Source organism: Xiphophorus maculatus, chromosome 20, assembly GCF_002775205.1.
Source record: "Xiphophorus maculatus strain JP 163 A chromosome 20, X_maculatus-5.0-male, whole genome shotgun sequence".
In the NCBI taxonomy this organism is placed as follows: Eukaryota; Metazoa; Chordata; class Actinopteri; order Cyprinodontiformes; family Poeciliidae; genus Xiphophorus; species Xiphophorus maculatus.
Genome location: NC_036462.1, coordinates 19,746,931 through 19,770,379, shown reverse-complemented (window position 1 = coordinate 19,770,379; position 23,449 = coordinate 19,746,931). Strand labels below are relative to the sequence as shown.

Below are 23,449 nucleotides of genomic sequence, written 5' to 3'. Positions count from 1 at the left end.
TGGAGTTCAAGGCCTTAATTTTACTACAACAGACTGATTTAAATATACATTATGAAAAGCACTTCCAGCTAAAATCACATGAAATATTCAAAGATACAGTTAAAGGATCAAACTCTGGTCATGTTTGTGCTCAATAAAAGTCACCAAACAACACAGCACATATTACTGACATAATCAACATTTCTACTAATTTCAAATGTTACACATATTGATGGGCTAAAAGAAAAAATCTTGAATCGATGCAAATCATTTATTTATTCTTTGTGCCCTTCCTGTCAGACTAATCACTAAATCAACACAGTGCATTTTGGTTAATTTGCAATCGTGACAATTGGAGCCAATAATAACCCAATGGCATCAGTCCAGATGTGGATACATTTATCCCTGGCAAATATGTGAGAAAAGCCTATTCATTTTTTATAAATAAATAGGCTTGGTGGAATAATGTCATAGTGTGAAAAAGAAATTCCATACTTAATTTTTAGTAGATTTATTTAGTGAGAAATCACAAGAAATCTGAGTTTTAAAAAAAAACCGCTGATAAAATGACAGCAAATCGTGCTCTCGTTTGCTGTCTTGTCTGGAACAGGGTACATGTACATGTTTTGGTTGTTTTTTTTAGAAAATATTTATATTTCTGAGGACCAGCTGACCATGAAAGAGGAGTCTGGTGAATCATATGTGTTGATTTTGGTCATATGTACCTGAGAGACACAAAAGTGACTCATTTTTATTTTACTGACGTTGGCAACCAAACTTTTATTTATAATCTCCTGGTACTTCGAACAGGTCATGATTCAATGCACTGAAGTCTTCCACTGCATTTGAAGGAGCACCAGGCATCAAGCGTCATAGATGAGGCGATTTTTTACATAACCAGAAAAAAGTGTTGTGACATCCTGAACATATTTTCTGAAACAGACTCTGTTTTTTCTAGCATCACTGCCAAACAACGAGATTGTCTATAGATTGTGTCTAATAATGTTTATGGCAACTTGGTAGACTCCAAAATGTTGCTCTTTATTAGAGTTCTCCAGCAGTGAATTTTGCCTAGTTTTTCCAACTATCTTGCACTATAACATTTTATTTAGTGGCTAAATAAAATGTCTCTGTTTTTATGTTAAGTCTGTTAAGATTCTTGGCTCCTAAAACAAGCCATTTCTAAACAAATCCCCAACATTATCCTGACAGCAGCTCAAATAGAGATAAGATTTTATAGTAGCTCTGCTTATTATTTACATCTTGTCAATAGATCACAGTGACCTTTTCTTCTAACTTTCAGCAAAAGAGCAAAAAAGAGTTTGACCTTTTCCCAAAATGTGGAACTATTCTTAATACAACATTTATATACATTGAAATAAAACTGCACACACTACATTGTACACAGAAATGGACAATCCTGAGTCTTCAACAAATAATGTCATACATTTACAGACATCAACATTTGACAAGGAGACATGAAGACACAAATAAAAACATGTACAAAACATATAAAAGACAAACAAGAGACACAATGACAAATCAGAACTGTGCAAGAATAATAAGACAGACAGCAGGCACAGCTGCATGCACGAAACGCAACAATAAGTAAGTAATAAGTAACATTTCAGAGCAACCCCACCTCGAGACAGACAGACACAGTCACCGACACACAGCGCCGTACACAGGATCCTGATGGAGGCTCCACCTCGGGACCAGAGCCCACTTCCTTTCATCTTCATACTTTCTTTAAGTCTTAAAATGTTTTGAATCAAACTTCAAATATTACCTCCTGAGTTCAACACAAGTGCCTTTGGGGACATTTCATGAGGAACTAATCAAGGTCTGACTCTTATCCAGGCTGCCAGAATAAGCTTTAAAATTCATATGAATTAAGATTAAAGCAGCTCAGTTTGCCTAGGAGTTACTTTACAGTGCCGGCATCATGATGATAGGTTGTTCTTCCATTTGTTGCCGCTTTTCATGCTCCTTGCTGTTTAATCTATAGCCCTCAGGCATATCAGTGACTTTGGTCCATACCCACTTGTGTCTGATGTCACAGTGACACATCCCTCCCTCCCTCCTGCAGAGCTTAAAGCATGCCAGCCAGCAGCAGAAAACCTACCGGTCTGCCTAGAACTCCTGGGAACCCAGGAAAGCCCTGGAGAGGAGGAAAGACAAAGAAAAAAAAAAGGAAATGACAGCAGGGGTGTGGGGAGACAGTTTGGTGGAGGAAGGTGTTGAAAAAAGAAGACAGACAGAAAAGAAAATGAACAGAGACAGAAGAGATGGTTAGAGAGTTGGGTGTTAGGTGCACAGCTGCAACAAGATCAATGAAGCATCGGCGCAAGGGAGGGGAAAAACAGAGCTCCGTTTGATTTGAGCTTGCAGCCAACCCAGTAGTTTTAGTCTGCAGGTCAGATCTAAAAGCAGACTAGCTAATGGGTTACTCACTGGTTGGCCTCGAGGACCAGGAGGCCCCGTAGAGCCCTGCTCCAACATGTCGAGAAGGAAAATAAAAATTGAGAGGAAGTGCTTAATGTCTGCAGCTCTCCTCCATTTTATTCACATCCAAACAAGCAATAATGAAACAGTGAGTTTGACTTTTAGTTTTGAGCATAAAAAAACATCTTTAGAGTTAAAAAAAAAAGATGCATGGACATTATCTGGACTATATTTTCAAAAATGTGTGTGCTTTTGATTAAAATACCAAAAATAAATCTGTTGTAACATATGTTGACTTCTATAAACAAAAATAATACTTACCAGTTCACAGTTTGAATCCCCATGCTTATACAAGCTGCTACTTCATCAAGCTAATCGTGCTATAATTACAGAATTGTTAAATTCAGAACTCCACATTATGTCCTCCACTTACTGGTTTCCCCTCCTGTCCAGGTTTTCCAGGTTCCCCTGGCACACCCTGGAATTACACACCACTTATTGATACAATTGTGAAAACAATACCTTATGTTCACAGAGTGCTTAAACATACACAGCAAATATGAATGTATGTGTGAATTGAAAGATTATCCTCTTTTGTGAAATAAGTTAATCATTTTTCTGCCATTTTTAATATGAACAATCTCCACATTTTGTTAACATGCAATCAACCCCCTACTAGGAATAGAGATAAATGTGCCTCTTAAATTAAAGCTTAGATTTACCTGAAATAGACAAAAAGCATTTTATCCTTTTTTATGATAACATTTCTCAAATAGCTGATTTTTTATGTAGCAGTCTAAATGGCTTTTGATTAGTTCAAAGTGACAACAAATGTTACTTACAACTTCTTGTTTGCATACAATCTAATGGCATTTTATCGCCAAGATGCATATAAAAGAACGTCAATATAAACAAGCACTTTTATGTCCACACTTAAAATGTTTCAAGATAAAAGACAAATTATGATTTTGTTTATTAGAGGAAAAAAATACCCAACCAATTTAGTTCCTGTGAAAAAGCAATTGGCCCATCAACCTAATATTTGGTTGTGGCATAAATGGCAGCAACAATTAAATTAAATACTTCTGCTCACTGGAAATAGGTCTTTTACATTTTTGTAGAGGCATTTGGACCCACTGTTCCTTGCAGAATCAATTTAATTCGGATATACTGGAGAGTTTCTAAGTCTGTTTGAGGTCATGCCACATAATCACAATTATTTTTATATTATATGGCTTCTTCATCAATGAGCTCAGTTCTCATCTGTTCTTGAATTTCTTAAGATTGCAGCATGAGATATTTTTGGTTTACGTCATATTGTGAGACAGTTTATTCTTAAGTGATTTGCTAATTCTGCAATTTAGTAATCAGGTAACAATGTGGCAAGTAAAACTGAAAGGACATGTGGCTAATCAGGAACTTTGTGATCTAATAAGCTGGTAATTGTTATTTCAAACAAGGCCAGGATGGTTTGAATGGATTTTAATATTAAGAAAAGAAATCATCATTTGAAAACATTTTATTTCATAAATATGTTATAAAAGAAGAAATATGGCTAATACTTTTTCAGGGAACTATACGTGAAGCTTACTGAACATCAGTTAATAGTTTGGATAATTAATGAGCACATTTCCAAAATATTGCAATAACCACTTTGAAAAATGATCTAAGTGAGGTTTGTTAGTTTTCAAATATGATGTTCTCTTTCTCTGTCCCAAACGTTGAAGTGGTCAGCCCATCTCCAACTCTTATGAACAGCATTAGCATTGCTAAAGCTCATGCTAGCTGAGCGTTAGCACTTTCCCAAGGCTAACTTAAAACATGAAAACATGATCATATTATCTTTACATCTACCTCTCAGTAGAACCAGACTTATTCATCATTTCACCCACACAGTATTTTTTTTCATTATGCTTGTATACTGTAACCTAAACCAAGAGTTTTCTCACCATTGAACCTTCGCGTCCTTTATCTCCAGGATCTCCTCTGTCTCCTTTATCACCTCTAGGTCCCACAAAACCCTGTAATATATTTAACACACAATAACTCCACAAAACAGAGCATGAGATACTGACATGGGATTTTATATTCTTTGTTTCGTACTCTCTCTCCTTTGGATCCTAATGGTCCTGCAGCACCAGGCTCTCCCTTCACTCCAGGAAGGCCTTGAAGCCCAGGAGCACCAGCCAAAATCGAATCTCCCTGCAAGGAATATTTGCACTATTAAAATAAATTTTTGTTCTACTCTTACAAATACTGTTTCAGTTACAAAAAAAAAAGCTCTCAGGTAGAGGGACTTAACCTTTTGACCTGGAGGGCCAGCTGGTCCTGTTAATCCAATTAGGCCCTGATAAATAGAGGCAATTATCAGCTGACAGTAAAAACCGTAAAAGCTAACTACATGTGTCTGACATAATTACTCACAGTGTTGCCTTTGTCACCTTTCTCCCCTCGCTCTCCCTGAAACACAGACACATGATCTCACTGTGCATGCTCAGTCAATGAAAAAGATCTTCATTTTGTGCACCATTTGTCTTCCTCACCTTTTCTCCTGGCCTCCCAGTCTCTCCAAGTTCCCCTGCTCTCCCTGGAACACCCGGTATTCCCGGCTTGCCAGGCTCCCCAGCAGGCCCTGCAGGTCCCTCTGGCCCTCGTTCTAAAGTGGCTCTTCCTGGAGGCCCCGTTTGTCCTATGGGCCCTCGCTCCCCTTGTTCCCCTTTTGGTCCCCTATCTCCTTGAAAACCTCGAGTGCCCTGGAACAGAGGCGGATTCACATTTTAGGATTCATTCAAGCAAATAACTTCATTTTTATTTGTTTTAATTTTTCATTTTGTACTTATCGTTACTCCTCAGGACACAATACATCGCCAAAAGCTTTGAGGTGTTTGTCTTTACACATGCATGTACTTTAATAACATCCCATTTTTAGCAGTAATTAAAATAGTAATAGTAATATTTGACCATTCTTCTATGAGGGTATTTGTGAAGTCAGGCACTGATGTTGGGAAATGTAGCCTAGCTTGTAGTATCTGCTCTAATTTAACCCAAAGGCTCTCTAAAGTTGAGGTCAGAGCTCTGTGTAAACCAGGTCATTTCCTCCGCACCAAACCAAACTCTTCATCTACATATGCTTTATGCATCAATCTGGTAGGAACTCGGAGGGAAATCCCTAAGCAGTTCTCATATTTTTGCCAGCACATCTAGTCATTCCAGAGAAGAGGACACATTGCAGTGAGTCCAGAGTCCAGTGGTGGCTGGTTTCACACTGATGAATAACTTTCATACTAATCAACTCTGAACTGAAAGGTTCTACACTGAGGAGACATTTTTAAACGCAGTTTGAGATTCATGGAACCATTATTCTCTGTGTGAAAACACTAAAAGGGAGCTAGCACAACCACCTGGGAACAAACCAGGCATAAAAACAACAACATAAACATTAGTTTAACCTTTACTGGATTATTCTAAGCTAATTATGGTTTCATAAAACACATTTTGGGATTTGTGCAACCTTTCCTCCACATGTGTGAACAAATTTGATTCATAGTTTTCAAAAGAATATTCCAAAAATCTTGCACTGTGCCATAAAATTTAACATCATGCATTGTTTTGTTCTTGAGAGATAGATTGCAACACCCCTTAATCAGATTTTAGAATTATTGACCGCTCCAGTGCCCAGTTCTGCAGCCCCTCGTTTCAGTAATGACCGCAGCACTTTACCAGTAGTACCTCTAATTAACAGAAAGTGACAAACAAAGCAGCTTGCAGCTAATCAGGAGATTGCAATTCACTGACGGCACACAGTTTTGTGTTGAGTCAACTTGGGTCAAATCAGAATCCGTCTGATTCACTTGCTCTTTGTTGTGCAGATAAAACAAGAGGCTGTTTGGTTCCCTTCAATAAATAAAATCATACATTCACATAAAAAACATCGGTCCTACCAGCTGTTTGTGTGCAAATCACTTTGCTCCTCATTATCTCTGTATGCTCATCGGAGAGTTATAAATAAAAAAATCTGTGCTTATACAATAGAAACATTAGAAACAGCATTGCAAAACACTTTTTAGAACACGTGCAATAAATCAAAGCATACAAGGATTTAAATGGCACCACTGGCAGATAATAAAGGTTATTAAATAGTTGCTGTAATTAAACTTACACTCTCCTCGCTACATAACAGCCTCATAAAAAGAAACTCCCATAAATACATGTGCAACAAGGCAGATATCAAAGATCCTTGTTTAGACGCCTCTCAGGTGTAGTGCACATCTTGGTGTACACTTGGAAAATTTACCATCAACAGTCTTAATATTGCACAGAAAGTGATAGAGCATCAGATGAAACGCCTGAGTAACGGAGTGAGTCTTAGTCACGCTCACATCTGCTCCAGATGGTCCTCTGATCCCAGGCTCCCCTCTGTCTCCTTTGTCACCCTTCTCAACCTTTTGCGGAGGAGGAGACAGCATTGTGTCCTTCATGTCCACAAGCACCTTCAGATCCGACACCTGTACGCCGGGAAGGAATCAGATAAATGCAGGAGTGTTACAGTGGCAGCAATGAGTCCCTGTGAAATGCTTCTGACCTCAGGTAAAGGGAGGTCAGAACAAATTCATGTCCACAGCTTCAGAAATGCATTTGACTCCTCTACATGCCACATTCTGATGCTGGCTTCAGAAATGAAAGGTCTCATTATAATTTTAAGAGATGTTGGGGCGTAAGCTCTCAAACATTTCAGAAGTGTTGGGAATATCAGATGAGGGGATCATTTGGATTTGGCAGCCTTCTTGAAGAGCGGGGCTAAATAAGAGTTTGAGGTATTAGTAAAAAATAAAAGGATGATCCTGTCGCTGATGTTCCTAAAAAATACTTTAATAATCCTGAATTTGTGTTTTATTACATATTCCTAAAACAGTACAATATTTTACATACATTAACTAATGGCATTAATTATGGCCTTTTGAAGAGGCATTTGAGTTGCTCTTTGGCCAAAATATAAAAAAACTGAGTTTATTTTGATTTTCTGTAACCTACAGAAAGTCAAAATTCTAGGTTCAGTTATCAGCATAGTCTCCACCTCACCCTTAACCCCTGCACTAATACCTTGAACCACACACTTATAAATGTCACAACGCAGTTCTGGTAGTATTCTGACCAGATGACGGACCATCCTTTATGGCATAAATTGACTTCGCCCCAAACTACATGGGGAAAAAAATATTTTTTTTCTGAATTTGCTTACTTTTATCTCTTTGATATAGCTTGAGTTCCTTATCTCTAAAACAACAGTCTCTTAAATGAAACATAATAAGCAGAGACAGACCACGTACCAGTATCCCGAGGCCGGACAGAGCTCTTTGTACATCCTTTTCAGAGAGCACAGACACCACATTAATAATAGAAGCATAAATATATAAATACAAACAAAGGAAATCATGACATCGCCTGTCATCATACCGCTGCTGTTCCGGGTTTACCAGGAGCCCCATCCTCTCCTGGGTCTCCCTAAGCATAAACAAGGCATGCAGAGCTCAACACAACAATGATGAAACTTTGATTTTAATTCTTTAGGACATCAGCATCAATTGTGACTTACAGCATCTCCTTTAGTACCTGCTGGACCTCGCTCACCCTGACAAAAACAGTGAAGGTCATGAAACCAGACAGTACATTTATTAATTGATAACAAAAGGCAAAAGCTGTTGCCTCTTACTCTGGCTCCCATCGCTCCTGGAATTCCAGGCACACCCTGGAAAACAGAGGAATGGAAACGGGAATATCAAGACACTGAAGATAAGTTATTCCACTGAGACAGGCGTAAATGAAACCCACAGCAAATGTTGCATCATATAATCAATACGTATACTGTATGTACACATGACATGTTTTTCAAACTTTATTTTATTTTATTTTTTTAAAAACTGAAAGAAATGAGCATAAATAGTTAGGTCATAACTTTTAGATAAGTTCAGGATGTTAAGCAAGTGAACTACAATCATTCTTTGTCAAAGTGTATAAATTGAAATTAAAGAAAGTTCTTGGAATGGGTGTTCACAGTAATGTAGTATTTTCTAGTTAAACTGCATGATTCTTATTGTTACAGTTTCTAGTTTACGGACCTAAAATTATGACACTTTGATGAAGTTCAGGATGAGAAGTATTTTGCTTTTCAGGGATTTTTAAATCCTGAACTCACCGGCGTTCCTGGAGGCCCCTGTGGACCTGGGATGGGTGCGGCCCCATCACCTTTTACATATACAACCTGAAATAAATCAGAGATTATTCAAAATGCTACTTTCTTCTACTAATTTTCAGTTTTCTTCATGAGACTTACCTGCCCAGGTAATCCAACAGGCCCCTGTGGTCCAGAGGGGCCGGAGGGCCCAGCAGGACCAAGGTCCCCTTTCTGCCCATCACGGCCCTGAAAAAAAAACAACTTGTGAACTTAAGACTGTGATTCACTCTACTCTTGGTGACTTCCTACTCAGTTGAACTATAAAATCAAAGCAGGTGGCTGCTGCCACCCCTCCACTGATGTTCAAGAGATAATTAATATGAATTTGCACATGAAAACAGCAGTGTGACATTTGGCGCCCCTCTGGATTCCTCTCTGAAGTGGCTCCCCCCTTAAAGGCTAAGCTTCATCATTAGAAGATAGCGAATCTATACAACTGGGTCTAAGGAGCCTATTGATTCAGCAGAGGGCGAGTGTGTGATGTCAGGGTCAGAGCAAACTACGCCTGAGAAGCGAGCCATTAGAGAGAGGAACAGATGAATATAAAAGAAAGCTGGTGAATGAAATGATACAAGCAGGAAGTATGAGGGGAAGAATGGAAAATGAAGAGCAGAAACAAACTTTAAATCATATGCGTGAAAGATAAATAAATGAAAAAGGTTGAACCAAACTGACATCTCTTCCAGCTGCTCCGGCGTCTCCTTTGTCACCCTGCAGATTAGAAACAGCAGCGTCAAACCCCTGAGAATTTGAGCGTAAACACAAGCTGCAACAATTAGCATGCACTTACATTATCTTCCTGACATACTTATAGGTCTGGAATATGTTCACATTTTGCCACCTTACATCAACAAACCATAAAGCATTCTAATGGGATTTTCTTCACAGAATAATGGGTAATTGTTACCTGGAAGAACAACAATGCATGCTTTTCAATTTTCTCTACAAATAAAATTCTGAATGATGTGGCACGCAGTTGTATTCAGCCCCCCTCAGTCAATATTTTATAAAATCGCATTTTGCTACAGATAAAGCTGCAGGTCTTTTGGGTTATGTCTCTTCCAGATTTGCATATATGAACACTGGATGTTTTGCCCTTTTCCTTCTTGCAAAATGTTTCGATCTCAGCCAGTCAGATTTGAAGGAGAGTTTCTGGAAATGGAAATGTTCAAGTTTTTCCAGAGATTCTTAATGAGATGTGGGTTTGAATTCTGACTGTTCCACTATGACATGTATTTATTTTTATCTAAACCAGTCCATTGTAGCTCTGGCTATGTGTAGGGCCATTCTCTGGCTTGAAAGTGAACTACCACACCAGGAAAGCAACAAAGATACCACCATCATGTTTGACATCTGCAGGAGATGCACTGCAGATGTGACCAGGTCCGTTCTTCAAGATCATCCTGTAGTGTTTAGATGCACACCTTCTCTAACTCACCTGAATTAAAGGAGTGTGAATAAATGCAACACTGACAGGTCTCTGCAGATCCAACTGACATGCTGATGAGGGTATTCAGTAGTTTGAAACACCTTGTGTTTTGCATGTGTGCCACAAAATACAATTTTGGTCTAATCCTGTCAGAAGACCTATTCCAAGCTGTCAGCTGTGATGGCTTCTAAAAGCAGTCCAAATGCATTCACATCACGCTTTTCAGATTATTTTTTGTAAATAACTTTGATAAACATTCATCATTTTCAACCCCCTTCAAAATTATGCAGTATTTTCTGTTTATCTATCAAATAAATCCCAATTTGACTTTTTTTTGTGGTTGTAATGTGCTAAAAAGAAAAACCTGTGAGCACCTTTATGCGCACACTTTAGTCCATTTAATTTTCATAAATTAGTTTAGTGTTATGTGTTATGATTAATTTAATGTTTATTTAGATGCTCACTGGACCATGAATGTGCGTAGAGTAATCTCAAACCTCTGTATGTCCTGCACATATCACAAATTTTAACAACAAATTTGATTTTGAAAAAGATTCAAGGTCTGAATCTTTTTGAAATGCAGTGTAATGCATTTGCTTGTTTTAGTTTAACTGACTTAAAAGTGTTGCACAAACATAATCAAATACCTAAAATCAGAACATATTTTTATAACTGATAGGATGCTTTGCATTATCGTGTTGCTAGTTTAGCCTAAATGTCTTCCACTGAGCTGAAATGGTAAACACTCATATGCATAATCATGTACTCATACATTTTAACCTCCTGGTGTCAGATGATATAAATTCATAAACAGCCACAGACCTTTCTCCCGTCTTCACCTGGCACTCCATCCTCGCCCTGTGTATAAAAAAAATGCATTACATTCTGAATTATGGCCAGTCTGCTCCTGGGGCTCTCAGCTCTGCTGTTCCAGTGGCTCACTAAAGGCAGTCATTATGCAGCTGACTTTATAATATGTATCTGCACAGCTTTTGATCCTCCACAGAGAAATGGATCAGCACATCAAGCCCATTAGTGAGAGAATAACAGAAAGGGAAAAGTATGCACATAATTCACAATATTTTTACTCTTAATAAACAGAATCAATATCACATTGCTAACCAAAAGCCCAAATGCATCTCATCTGAGTAAATCAAAAGCTGGTAAAAACACATCCAGAATATGAATAGTTACCATTTTGCCCACAGGACCAGGTTTTCCATCTTCACCTGCTTTACCCTACATCATAAAATGACTCGGTTATGACAGAGTAGTTTAGAGACATAATATGAAACAAACGTGTGAGTAAGAAGGTGAGTACTGACAGGTATTCCTGGATTTCCTGGAGGACCAACAGGACCAGAGGCCCCTTGCTCTCCTCTTAATCCTGGTAATCCCTACAAGAACAGATCAAATTGGGAAAACCACATTAAAAAAAAAACAAAAAAACAAATATGCACAGAGTTTGATCATAGCATACATCATCAGCTGCAGAGGTACAGTGTGTCCTCCCATAAAAGCAGGAATTAGTTTTATTAAACCGAATGCTTGAAGCCGTTCAGAACCCTCAGAACCATTATTACTGTCAATATTACATAACGGTCTCCTGTGTAACTGGCCTGGCCTGGAGACATGTTTCTCCACTGGTAGCTTATGCAACGAGCCACAGGAACAAAGCAGGAACTTCAACATCTACACAGCGCCATCTGCTGTATGAACGCCTCAAGTTCACAGACACTTAGACGCCAGTGGAACAAGAAGGGAATGTATGCTAACAAAACTATCAGAAAAAAAATACTTGTATTTCTTTTTTAGTAATAAGAAATTTAATTTTGAATAGAAAGGGGGAGCTTACGTCTCTTCCAGCGTCGCCTTGCTTCCCAGGATCACCCTGTAGTGGAAACAGATATTAAAATACACAGTATCAAAAATACATATTTTATAATATGTAAAATTATACAATATGTTTATTAAAATAAAATTTTTATTAAATCAGAATAATTTTAGTCCTGTTTTAGGTTTTGTAGGATGAAAACAAAATTCTATTTTTTAAATACCTCAATTAAGTGATTTTTTTTTTAAATACTTTATTTAAATTTAGAAGCTTACACACATTTTCTTAGTACTGGGTAGATTTTACTCTAAACTGTATGGCCTGGGTCAAACTTTGGGTCAAACTTTTTCTATTTCCTTCCACCATCTTGGCCCATTCCTCCCAACACAGCTTAACTGAGTCAGGTTTGTAGACCGACTTGCTCTCACATTTTTCAGGTCTTCTTTTTCTATGGGAAGTAGATTAGGGTTGTGTCCTATTGCGAAATATTGACATTAAACTAATTTGTGACTAATTTGGCAACATTATTGGGGTCGTTGTCCATTATGGATATCCATAAAAAATTTACTTCCAGTCTGATGTCTTGAGATGTTGCTTCAATATTCAGCCAAGAGTTTCTCATTGTATCTATGATACAATGAGCTACTACTCCCACATGGGAGATGGTGTTCTCAGACTTACCGTCTTACCTAATCATCATCTAAATTAAACAATGCTCATGATGACCAAACACTCAACTTCAACTCCTAACCATAGGACATGTCTTGGGAAATTAAGGTATTTGTTCTTGTGTGCATTTCCAAATTATACTGTAGCTTTTTATTTTGCTTTTTGAATAACGTCTTCTGCTTCACTGATTGGTCTTTCAGTCCAGACCAGGACTCACTGTGATGCATTCCTACTGGCTTCAGCCAGCGACTTTACAAAGTCTTTTTCTTCTATTGTATGGTCATTTAGCAAATTTCAGCTAAAAACACACCTTGGATCTGAAAGGTAAAATGAGTAAATATTAAAATTATGTTTATATTTAAGTGGACATCTGCTCACAGGATGAACCAGACTTTAGCCAGTCTACCATTCTCTTCCTGACATCTTGGTTGACTTGGTTGGTTGTTATATCACACAAGGAAGTTGCTGTGTTTAAGGTGTTGCCTTAAAATACATCCATCAACTCAAATACAGTTGATTTACCCATGCAAATTTTACACAGCCATGACATCATCAACTGGGCTTTTGAAAATTTCTTAAAAGAAAACTAATATTACATAAACTTCTGTCTTTGAAGAAAGCAATAAAATATTCTCCAAAAAGATGTCTAAGGTTAGTTTTGGCTTTCAGCAAATAGTAGGTTTCATGCCAACCCTGACTCACCTAAACAGGAAACGTTTAGTTTGCTTTAATGTCACACAGTAAGAAATAATGGTAGCTGCATTTGTGGTACACTGTATGGAAATACATGGTTTCAACTGTAATATAGCAACTTTCATTGCAATGACTTTTAGAGTTTGGTCAAACATGTGAGGAACTGGGTTACCCTTGATCCGGGTGGTCCTGGAGAGCCTGGTTTACCATCCAGACCAGGACGCCCATCTAAGCCAGATGCTCCTCTGTCTCCCTGTCACAAGAAGAGAAACAGTCAGAAGTACCAAACACTGTTTTCTGTAGTGGTACATAAAGACAGAAATAACAAGGCGTTCTGATTTGCTGCAGAGACGAGACTCAGACAGAAAAAAAAAGTGAATAATTGTTGGATTCAGTCTTGATTAAACCAAACAGTGTCACACTTATCGATGGCAAACCTTCTCTCCGGGCGATCCCCTTTCTCCTGTGTCACCCTGCAAACATTCATAGCAAAATTGATTTCATTATATTTGAAAATGAGATGAACATTTCTACTAGTTATGATGACTGAAGCACAGAGCAAACTCACTTTTATCCCTGCCGGCCCCCTCGGTCCCTCCGGACCCTTTATAGACAGAAGAAGAAGTCACAGACGATGATCAGTCATGCACAGCAAATCCACACAGAAAGGAGCAGATGTGCATGCGTGTGCATTTAGAGCAGAGTGGAATATCAGCAGCCATTAGAGCATTTAAAACACCAAACTCACTCGCAGGCCTGGAGCTCCAGGAGTCCCTGCTTCCCCTTTCTGACCTTTGCTGCCATGCTCTCCGGGGTCACCGTCATCACCCTGGGGTCACAATAATGTAAGACCTCTAGTGAGTGAGCTACTACTGTTTTCAAAACAAACAAAGTGACTTGTAATAGCATATGCAGTGCATGAGTATGAAGTGCAGGGAACACAACGTTCATTTCAAAATGTTTAATGAATAAAAATCTCTAAAGTGTGGCACGCAGTTATGTTCAGCTCCCTGATGAATAATGCTCTCCTTGCCAAACCTGTTAGTTTTGATGGAGTTGGAAGGTTTGCAGTTGTGCCATACCGTTTTTGTGACTTTTGGTTGCAATGGATTTTATTTAGTGGTACCAAAGTAAAGGGAAGTGACAGAAATGCAGACCACACTTGGGTTTTTCCTTTTTTTATTTTAAAAATCTATTAGTTTATTTCCTTTAATTTCACAACTTTCCTCTACTTTATGTTGTTCAATCACATAAAAACACATTGACATTTCTTGCTGTGACTTTCATGTTGTGGGGTACGAGTACATTTCCAAAGCTCTGGGTCAAAACCTGCAATTTCAAAATAAAATGTTCCTGCATAATTGTTTTTATGCACTGAAACTAGAACACACAGTAAGAGCACAAACCTTCTCCCCTCGCTCTCCTTTCAGCTGACCCTGGATGTCAGCCTGTTGACAGACAAATATGAGGTATTGCTTTAAGCTCGGCTTTTTCAACGTATCTGTGTTTTTGTCCAAACAGAAAAAAATGCTAAGTGAGAAACTCACCACTTTCCCCGGTGGCCCTGCAGGCCCTTGGGGTCCCTTAAAGAGAACAAAGTGTGTAAATCTGCTGAGCTCACATCTGAAGATACATGAGTCGATTTTAATATTAAGGAAGACAGCATACTAGCTCTCCTTTCTCTCCTCTCGGTCCAGCGGGTCCAGGGCTGCCCTGTAATCAAACCCAGATCAATAAAGGCACTGAGCAGACAACCTTCCTGGCAGTTTCCTCTCTTATGTATTCTCCGGAATAGCACAAGAGCACATTGAAAAGCTGTCTGTACGATTAAACATAAAAGAGTCTCACATTTCTCCCCTGCTCTCCCGGATCTCCCGCGTCTCCTTTCTCTCCTGGCCGCCCCGGCTGACCCGACAGTCCCTGAACGAGCATTCAGTAACGATGTCTGTTATCTGGACTCGATGTAAGGTGGCAGCTCTAAACATCTTAATGTGGCAAATTAACCAGAAGAAAATCTCCTACCCGCAAACCTCTTTCTCCTTGTTTTCCTGGAAGTCCAGATTCTCCCTACAGGAAAAAAGGATGAAATTCTCAAGATCACATTTGGCACCTAATCGTCAAGTCAGAATGATGATTAGGTGCAAGGGACATTCAATTAAAGTTCATGTTAAATGACAAATAAACCAAAACCAGAGCTACTTACAGGTATGCCTTCGTCACCTTTATCACCTTTTTCTCCCTAGAATTTAGAAATAGTCAAATAAAATGATAGAGAAGTTGCAGGTAACATGCAATGTGAGTTTTACACCAAAAAAGAGGCTTTTTTCTTTACCTCTAAACTGCCATCATTAGAAAGGGATGCATGTTAGAAATGAGAGGGAAGAGCTTAGCATCACAGTGAATATACTGTGAAATGACTATAAAAGAGTAAGACAAAGTGTTACAGTACTGGTAGAAAAAGACTAACAACAAAAATCAGAGGATGCAGCGTTTAACAAAAACCACCCCAAAGAGACAGTTACCGAAAAGTATGAAATTAAAACCAACTGAGATTGAAAAACTTTTTTTTTTTTTTTGGCTGTTTTTGATTAAACCAAATGAGTATACGCTGAAAAAAGTTGATGAAAAAAGCAAATAATATGTGTTCTTAAAATATTTTTGTCTGGTAGAGATCACACAAACAGCAGAACTAAAACAGCTTTTAGTTCTGAAAGATTAGCCTGTCTGGACTGCTGGACAGATTATTTTCATTATTAATTGTAACACGATTCCCAGCATGTTCAAGCTGATATAAACTCAGATGTCATTTCAATCAACAGACGAGTGACTGAAGTCAAAGATCATCTGAAAACAACGGTTACACTAATATATATGCAACATAATGTGATCAATTCTGTGACAGTCATCGTATCTGAATGGCCGATCTGGCTCCATTAGAGCAAATTGCAGTTTCATACAAGAGACTAGAACAACGGGCCATTAAGGCAACTGCATCTTTTAAGGCAAAAGCCTCAGTCATAAATCTACAACCTCACTTAAAAAAAAAAATGCTCCACAGCATTAGCAGGACAGATGCTCTCCACTCTGGGATCTTTGGACATCAGGTCATTTCAGTGGGAGATTGGGAATGTGCATATTCACTCTCAAGTAGGTGAGTGACATCATTTGCAATAAATGAATAAATCTATTGATTTATTGATTTAAGTCAATAAATAAATACATATTTTTTTATTAACAAATAAATAAATCAGCAATAAATCTGATCTTCTGCAGCACATCAAATTCACAGTTTAAAAGAAGCTTTTAAACTGTGAATGTTAAAAATCAATACACTTACCAAGTAAGCTATTAACATTGCAATATAGCAAACGTTTGGAGAGACTTTATTTATGGATTTAAATGCATCTAAAAATATCATTACTGTATGGGAAACATTGCTATTTTTTACTCTTTTGTTTAATTATTACACAAACTCTTGAGGCCAGCGGCACCGTTTGTAGCACTGCTGTCTTACAACTAGAAGGTTCTGGGTTTGAATGCCAGCGTTGGGTCTCCCTGCACTGAGTCCTTCATATCTGACTGTTTTTAAATGTTGTCTGAAGCTCTTTTTATTTTGCTTTTAAGAATGAATTTTCCCTCAATACGGACCTGTTTCCCAGGCAGGCTGGGTTTTCCTGGGATTCCTGGGCGTCCATCCTCTCCCCTCTCGCCTGCTTCTCCTGGGTCTCCCTAAATAACAGTGAAAAAGATCAATTTCACAATTAAGCTGCTGAAAATTTGAAGAAAAAGCCAAAAAGGGCCACTGCAGGACACAGACCTTGGCTCCTGGTCGTCCATTAAGACCTGCAGGTCCCTGAGGAAAGATTACATGTTTAATCCAAACCAAACTGGAGGAGTTTTAGTGAACATGGCTCAAAAGATTGTTTCGCAAATAAGGAATGCTATTGTGAAGACTATATTATAATAAACTTACTCGCTCTCCTGGCTCTCCTTTAGGTCCAAGAACACCTGACCCTCCAGAACCTGGAGAACCCTGATGGAGCAACAGAAAGTAATGTTGATTTGATAAACAGGATTTCTCCAACATGTGATTCCTCTTGTGGCCGCTCACTTTCTCTCCTCTTTGCCCTGACTCCCCTTTTTCCCCCCTCAGGCCTTCAGATCCAGGCAGACCTCGTTCCCCCTTTGGAAAAAAAATAGCAAAGAACCAAGAACATAAAATGTCTGTACGAGCTGATAACAGTTTATTTTATTTTTTATTCAGACACGTTTTATCTCTAACCTGTTCTCCTTTCTTCCCTGGGAAACCTGCCATCTGAATGATAAAAAAGAGAGCAGAGTGTCTCCATTTCACTGTCAGAGACCTTCAATCAATACTTGCAGGTATCAGATTTAAGCACTCACACTTCTGCCCGGCTCCCCTCGTGCTCCTTCATTCCCCTGGAAACAGACATTGTTTCTTGAAAGTCCAACCAATCAGATTATGAAAGATCCAGCACGCAGATCTGACCTGCAGCTTCATGCATCATTGATCCTAATAGACTCTCAGTCTCACCTTTTCTCCTGCTGGTCCACTTGGGCCTGGTAAACCCTTTGATTAAATTAAAACAATAAGTTTAGGCACTCCATACACATAAGAAGCGCCAAAAAGAAAAACATATCGGCAAGGAATGAAGTATTTAAGCTATGCTCACTCTCAGGCCTGGTGATCCCGGGATGCCTGCCTTCCCTGGGTCTCCCTAAGAAGACAGCATTATGCTGAAAACTTTGCAAACTTCCTTTAAATCAATAAAGGTCAACGGTTAACAACTTCAGCTCTACTCACTTTCTCTCCAGTCTCCCCGGCAGGCCCTCGCTCCCCCTACAAAGATACAAAAGTTCAAATGCATCACACACAAAAAATATCTGAGTTTACTGACAAAAATAAAAACAGAAATAGAAATAGAGAAGAGAAGGGGACAGAATTGAAATTAAATATCCTTTATTTAATTTCAGGTGTACAGTATCAGTAGTGAATGTAAATGAAAGTAGATACATATAAAATTAGCAATAAAACAAACAAAAAAAAGACAATAACAGATTGTACAGTGAGGGCAAATTTATATAAAACATGTTCACCTATTAAAAATAATGTAACCAAGTTCAAATGAATAAGATGATTTTAAGCAGTGCACAAACTTTGCTTAACATTACTGCAAACTTAACACATTATTGACAATAAAATGAAAAACTGTGCAGAAAAACATGAGGGATGCAAACAACTTATTGGGTTTGTTGGAAGCAGTGATGGTTATAAAGTCTTATAGCTGTTGAGAAGAAGGATCTACAATCATGCTACTTCATGCACCCAAGACGCAGCAGTTTCTCAGAGATCTCCAGTTCTGCAGCCCCTTCATGCATGAGGTGGGAGACATTGTCCAACATTGATGTGATTTCCACTAGAGGACGTCCTAGGACAGAGCTGGTCTTTCTGGTGAGCTTCTCTAACTTCTTCTTCTCAGCAACAGGCAATCTGCTGCTCCAACAAACTGTCTATTTTCAACTTTCTGACCCAAACTGTCCCTCTAAGATAAAAGCAAATCCCTTAGGAAACAATCAACGAGGCACCAAGGCTTTGCTGTCTAAGTCATACTGGAACATCAGTGTCCACAGAGAAGCGAGAACATCATCAACATGTTCTGTCGCAATCGACTGTCAATTTCAGGAGAAGCTGAAGATTTTAAGCATTCGCGGAACCATCCCTACTGGTGTGGACATGTCCGCAGGGACTAACTGTTTTATATGACTCACCCTGTCTCCCCTTGTCCCAGGCTCACCCGGCTGTCCTCGGTCTCCCTGGTGGGACAGAGATCGGTCATTCCTCTTCCATCTTGTTACAGAAATATTTTTTAATCACATGCGTCTTACCTTGTCGCCGATCTCACCTGCAGGCCCGCGGGGACCCTGGAAAATATTGGAAACATGCATAAGCTGAAAATGTTGCATCACAGTGTTTTTCAGCCAGAGCACAGGATCATTCAAAAGAAGCATTTCAGCTCAGGTGAAGCAAATACAAACTAATTCTAAAAGATTGCATGGTTGAACATCATGCATGATCTTCAGGTGTAAAAGAAATATAAAGCAAAACAAAAAGACATTCATCTGGACAAAAACTAAATCACATACCATAATTATTTTTTAGAACCTGCTGTGTGAGTAATTACCAAAGTCATTTATTAAGTATCCACTGCTATGTTTTAACAGCATAATAATTTTGTGAAATCTCTGCAAAATCTGTTGCTATTTGTCCTACAGGTGGAGCCACTGGATAGTGAATCATGATTGTATTGCACTGATCCACGTGGAGAAAACATTGGTAATACAGTTTGCACCGTGCATCTAGTTCAAAGTTAAGCTATGCTTCTCTGAGGCAGCCATTAAATCTCACCAGCCAATCAGAAATCTTCTTCAATCAGACTCACCCTGTCCCCGGTCTCTCCTTGCTTTCCTGGAGGTCCAGGTAGGCCGGCACCATCTTCGCCCTGACGACCACAGATGACCCATTCTCATTAAAACAATCACTCTCCTCTGTTCACATTTAGAACACCAAATCAAGCCTGCAGATACCTTTTCTCCTCTGCTGCCCTGTGGCCCTGCTGGCCCCCTTGGCCCCGGGCCACCCGGCGTTCCTGGAATGCCCTGAGGATGTAAAAGCAATTAGAAAATGCAAAGTACACGAGATGAGCACGAAGCGTCACCTGCAAAACTAACGTGTCAGCACATTGTGAGTGACTGACGATGCTTACAGAGGAGCCCTTTTCACCCTTCACGGCCACGCCGCTTCCCACTCCTGGAGGTCCCTGTCAGCAAAGAGAGATAAGAACCGAGGATCTTTATGCTCTTTTGCTCCTGAGGAAATTTCTGCACTCAGAGAACAAGTTCAATATGGCATGACTCACCCTCTCTCCTTCGCTGCCCTTATCTCCCTGTGGGAGATAAAATGAAACAAAGTGAGAAATATTTGAAAAAAAAAAAAAAAGCTTAGTAAGCAAAGACAAAAAAAGAAACTCTACAATAACTGTGTAACAGATAAGAAAGTCTCATTTGTAAACCAGCAAAAATAGAGATAATATTTTGCTAAAAGAAACACATGTGTTTCACTAACCGACTAAAAGCAAATGGGACATTTAAGATATTAAATTTTTAGAAAAAATAAACTAGTGGGAAAAAAGGAATGATTTTTCAATGATAAATGCATTGACTTGTATTTACACAGTTTCCTGTTTAGCCATGTACGCTCGTGTAGTGAAACAAAAATATTACTTGGGTCTAAATTTAAGGAATGTAATAACATTTTATAAAAATCAGGATCAAATCCTATCAAACCTTGTAATGTACATTGAGACCAAGCACAAGGACTAGCAGTGTTCTACTGTCTCAGGAAACAAACTTTGTTTTCTTTATTCATCTGTTTTCTTTATTTATTTAATAATCAGCTGATAAACAGAAAACTGACAATCAACGCTCCATGAGTGGATATAATAATTATTTGATGAATTCATTAGAAAGTAGAACAAGCCATCATTTAAGCTTTCAGTTTCAGTCCTGCTTGCAGAAGAGGAGTGAATCTTCATCGGTGTAGACAGAGCAACTGCAAAGCCCACCATGAGATTACTAATGATCAACTGCTGCAATAATTAAGCAGCAATTATTTGATCATGTATCAGAGAAATCTAGCTGGTGTAAATGGCATCTTCTACACTAATCTGGCAGCATTGTTCGAAATGAGCAACAAAAAATGAAAGTCTATGGCAGCCTGGCTCAAGTTGTTAGAAAATAATGTACGCTACATTGTGAAAAGCATAATGAGGTGTTACATGAATACTGTAGAGTGGAGTGTACTCAATGCAAGGATTAAATCATACCCGTTACATGAAAGTAACAATAGCTAATGATTCCGATTTACACTGCTGATGATGTAACTAAGAATAAGCTAAAATATACCCTAAGGTCATATTCTCAGTATATTTATTATTCATTTTACTGGCAAGAAAAGAAAAAAAAAATTCAAATATGCAAGGAATGAAACAGAATTCACTGAGCTGGTCAAATACCGGTAAAAATTAGCAGAAAGCGTTCATCCACAGCAACGTTTTCTTGGTGATTAAAAGCAAATTTGAGCCTCGGCTGTGATGCTTTCTTTGCATGTAACTCAATGGTACTACCATGTGAGTTATTCTGAACACAGCAGTTCTACTTTACTAACAATAATCTAATTCAAAGAGGACTAAAGAACTAATGTGTGGTTCTACAATTTGTTATTTTTCAGTCATGTTAATTACCAAGAAGCCTTGAAAATGTATTAGTACCTTTTCAGCTTCATCTACATTTTGACATGTGGCAGTGACAGATTCCAATCTATTCTATTGGGATTTTATGTGACAGGTCAAAATAAATAACTTAGAGATTGTTGTGGTAAATGAAACGTCATTTAGAGAATCTGAAAAGTGTGGCAGGCATTTGCATTTATTCCCTTTTACCCTGGTAAATCAATTATAATTAATTAATTTGCAGAGAAGCTGTGGAAGAGCCAAACCTTAATGGAAAGTCCTGGTGTTCCTGGAATTCCAGGGCGACCGTCCTGACCTGATCTACCTGGAACTCCGGGGTCTCCCTTGGCTCCGTTGGTACCTGGTCGACCTGGATTACCCTTCATATGAGATCCAGAAAATTATTGGGTTTCCCCAACAAGATCTATGACATCTTCAGGAGTCTTTCTCCACCCCTCCATAGAAGTCAGACATTATCTTATCAATAAAGGATGAATGTTTTAAATGTGGAACTTTTTATTTACTATACAAAATACAGTAAAAATCTGAATTTTGTCACTTTTTTCCATCTTTATCTTGATTTAGCAAATTTATAGTTTCTTACTGGTATTCCTGGGATGCCTGGCTCCCCCTTCCTCCCTGGAAGACCTCCACCGGACTCAGAGGAACCCGGTTCACCCTGAAATGTCACCAAACCACACCTAAAGCACCTCACACATCACTTTGGTCTCGGCTTTCGGTTGTACTGAAGGAACGTTTTTCTTTGTGAAATTTGAAATAAGGTTAAAGCTCACCCTTTCACCTTTATCACCCTTTGATCCTGGCGTGCCTTGTCCTCCTGGTTCGCCCTAAAACAGGAAAACAATGCAGGGCTGAGTTTTGACATACACCTGGTAGCTTGAGGGTCAGTGTGTTACTCACTGGGCTTCCTCTGACCCCGGGGAGACCTTGTGAGCCCTAAGGGTCGACAAAAAGTTGTTTTTTTGTGTTTATTGTTAAGCTAAAACACAACAACAACAAAAATCAATCAATGGGATCCAGTAGCTCTACTCACTGGAACACCTGCATTTCCAGGAGCTCCTGGTCTTCCTGGTAATCCTGGATTTCCATCCACTCCAGGAAAGCCCTAAAAGAAGAAAATATATAAACATTTCTTTGAAAGTTTTATTTTCATCATGTTGGCATGAACTCAGGTGCACTCACCCTCTCCCCCTTCTCCCCTTTTATCCGCTGAGAAGGGTCAATAGGGATCGATTGTCCTGGTGTTCCTGGACGTCCTTCAGGACCTCTGGGACCTTCCCTCCCTGGCAAACCATCACGACCCTCCATCGTGACATTAGGGGACACATAGTATGTTACCTTAAAATATAATACGGTATGTTATTCCATTGTCAAAATGGCTGATCTATCTGACTCACAGGCTCGCCCTTGCGTCCATCTGCACCATCTCTGCCTCTTTCACCCTGTGGCATAAAGCAGAAAGAGGCACCTTAACATTTACTGGTGATTATTTTTTGCAGAGACAAAAAGTCACAAACATTCAAAAACTGGTTAAAACCTAATAAATGCCATTTGATTAATAACACAACTTTCTAAGATGTTTGAAAGATGTTAAATAGAGAAATAAATTTTAAAAAATTTACCGTCTCGCCACGATCTCCCTTCTCACCCTAAAAGGCATAAATTAATCAAATCCATAGCAAAGAAAAGGCATTAGTAAGTTTTATTTATCCTGGATGGAAAGGTTTGAGTTAATACAAGATTTGGATTACAATGGTGTAAAACCGACTTACCTGAGGACACTGTATGGTACACCTATCTGGACCTGGAGTGACCTGAACAAATCAAAGGAAACCTTT

At 38.8% G+C, this 23,449-nt stretch overlaps 1 protein-coding gene across 2 annotated transcripts in view; it reads right to left on the bottom strand.

The window, feature by feature from the left end:
• The window catches only part of col7a1 (collagen type VII alpha 1 chain), a 75,299-nt gene that overhangs the window by 27,962 nt on the left and 23,888 nt on the right, over positions 1 to 23,449 (bottom strand). The window contains exons 28-80 of one of the 2 annotated variants that reach the window (XM_023325080.1): positions 23,384 to 23,425; positions 23,234 to 23,260; positions 23,009 to 23,053; positions 22,794 to 22,913; positions 22,645 to 22,716; positions 22,512 to 22,547; positions 22,385 to 22,438; positions 22,195 to 22,269; positions 21,857 to 21,970; positions 20,220 to 20,246; positions 20,067 to 20,120; positions 19,888 to 19,959; positions 19,743 to 19,802; positions 19,189 to 19,224; positions 19,072 to 19,116; positions 18,107 to 18,142; positions 17,976 to 18,020; positions 17,837 to 17,872; positions 17,686 to 17,721; positions 17,564 to 17,596; positions 17,393 to 17,464; positions 17,255 to 17,314; positions 17,099 to 17,134; positions 16,930 to 17,010; positions 15,485 to 15,520; positions 15,304 to 15,348; positions 15,130 to 15,201; positions 14,950 to 14,994; positions 14,829 to 14,864; positions 14,688 to 14,729; positions 14,030 to 14,110; positions 13,850 to 13,885; positions 13,719 to 13,754; positions 13,454 to 13,534; positions 11,941 to 11,976; positions 11,411 to 11,482; positions 11,280 to 11,324; positions 10,908 to 10,943; positions 9,332 to 9,367; positions 8,756 to 8,842; positions 8,618 to 8,683; positions 8,135 to 8,170; positions 8,018 to 8,053; positions 7,879 to 7,926; positions 7,752 to 7,787; positions 6,804 to 6,929; positions 4,968 to 5,177; positions 4,849 to 4,884; positions 4,727 to 4,771; positions 4,528 to 4,626; positions 4,374 to 4,445; positions 2,858 to 2,902; positions 2,434 to 2,469 (exon numbers count right to left, since the gene is read on the bottom strand). In XM_023325080.1, coding sequence (XP_023180848.1) covers positions 2,434 to 2,469; positions 2,858 to 2,902; positions 4,374 to 4,445; positions 4,528 to 4,626; positions 4,727 to 4,771; positions 4,849 to 4,884; positions 4,968 to 5,177; positions 6,804 to 6,929; positions 7,752 to 7,787; positions 7,879 to 7,926; positions 8,018 to 8,053; positions 8,135 to 8,170; positions 8,618 to 8,683; positions 8,756 to 8,842; positions 9,332 to 9,367; positions 10,908 to 10,943; positions 11,280 to 11,324; positions 11,411 to 11,482; positions 11,941 to 11,976; positions 13,454 to 13,534; positions 13,719 to 13,754; positions 13,850 to 13,885; positions 14,030 to 14,110; positions 14,688 to 14,729; positions 14,829 to 14,864; positions 14,950 to 14,994; positions 15,130 to 15,201; positions 15,304 to 15,348; positions 15,485 to 15,520; positions 16,930 to 17,010; positions 17,099 to 17,134; positions 17,255 to 17,314; positions 17,393 to 17,464; positions 17,564 to 17,596; positions 17,686 to 17,721; positions 17,837 to 17,872; positions 17,976 to 18,020; positions 18,107 to 18,142; positions 19,072 to 19,116; positions 19,189 to 19,224; positions 19,743 to 19,802; positions 19,888 to 19,959; positions 20,067 to 20,120; positions 20,220 to 20,246; positions 21,857 to 21,970; positions 22,195 to 22,269; positions 22,385 to 22,438; positions 22,512 to 22,547; positions 22,645 to 22,716; positions 22,794 to 22,913; positions 23,009 to 23,053; positions 23,234 to 23,260; positions 23,384 to 23,425 — 3,027 coding nt within the window. Of the gene's footprint in view, positions 1 to 2,104; positions 2,141 to 2,433; positions 2,470 to 2,857; positions 2,903 to 4,373; positions 4,446 to 4,527; positions 4,627 to 4,726; positions 4,772 to 4,848; positions 4,885 to 4,967; positions 5,178 to 6,803; positions 6,930 to 7,751; positions 7,788 to 7,878; positions 7,927 to 8,017; positions 8,054 to 8,134; positions 8,171 to 8,617; positions 8,684 to 8,755; positions 8,843 to 9,331; positions 9,368 to 10,907; positions 10,944 to 11,279; positions 11,325 to 11,410; positions 11,483 to 11,940; positions 11,977 to 13,453; positions 13,535 to 13,718; positions 13,755 to 13,849; positions 13,886 to 14,029; positions 14,111 to 14,687; positions 14,730 to 14,828; positions 14,865 to 14,949; positions 14,995 to 15,129; positions 15,202 to 15,303; positions 15,349 to 15,484; positions 15,521 to 16,929; positions 17,011 to 17,098; positions 17,135 to 17,254; positions 17,315 to 17,392; positions 17,465 to 17,563; positions 17,597 to 17,685; positions 17,722 to 17,836; positions 17,873 to 17,975; positions 18,021 to 18,106; positions 18,143 to 19,071; positions 19,117 to 19,188; positions 19,225 to 19,742; positions 19,803 to 19,887; positions 19,960 to 20,066; positions 20,121 to 20,219; positions 20,247 to 21,856; positions 21,971 to 22,194; positions 22,270 to 22,384; positions 22,439 to 22,511; positions 22,548 to 22,644; positions 22,717 to 22,793; positions 22,914 to 23,008; positions 23,054 to 23,233; positions 23,261 to 23,383; positions 23,426 to 23,449 lie in introns of both variants that reach the window. The other variant, XM_023325081.1, reaches the window with a different exon arrangement.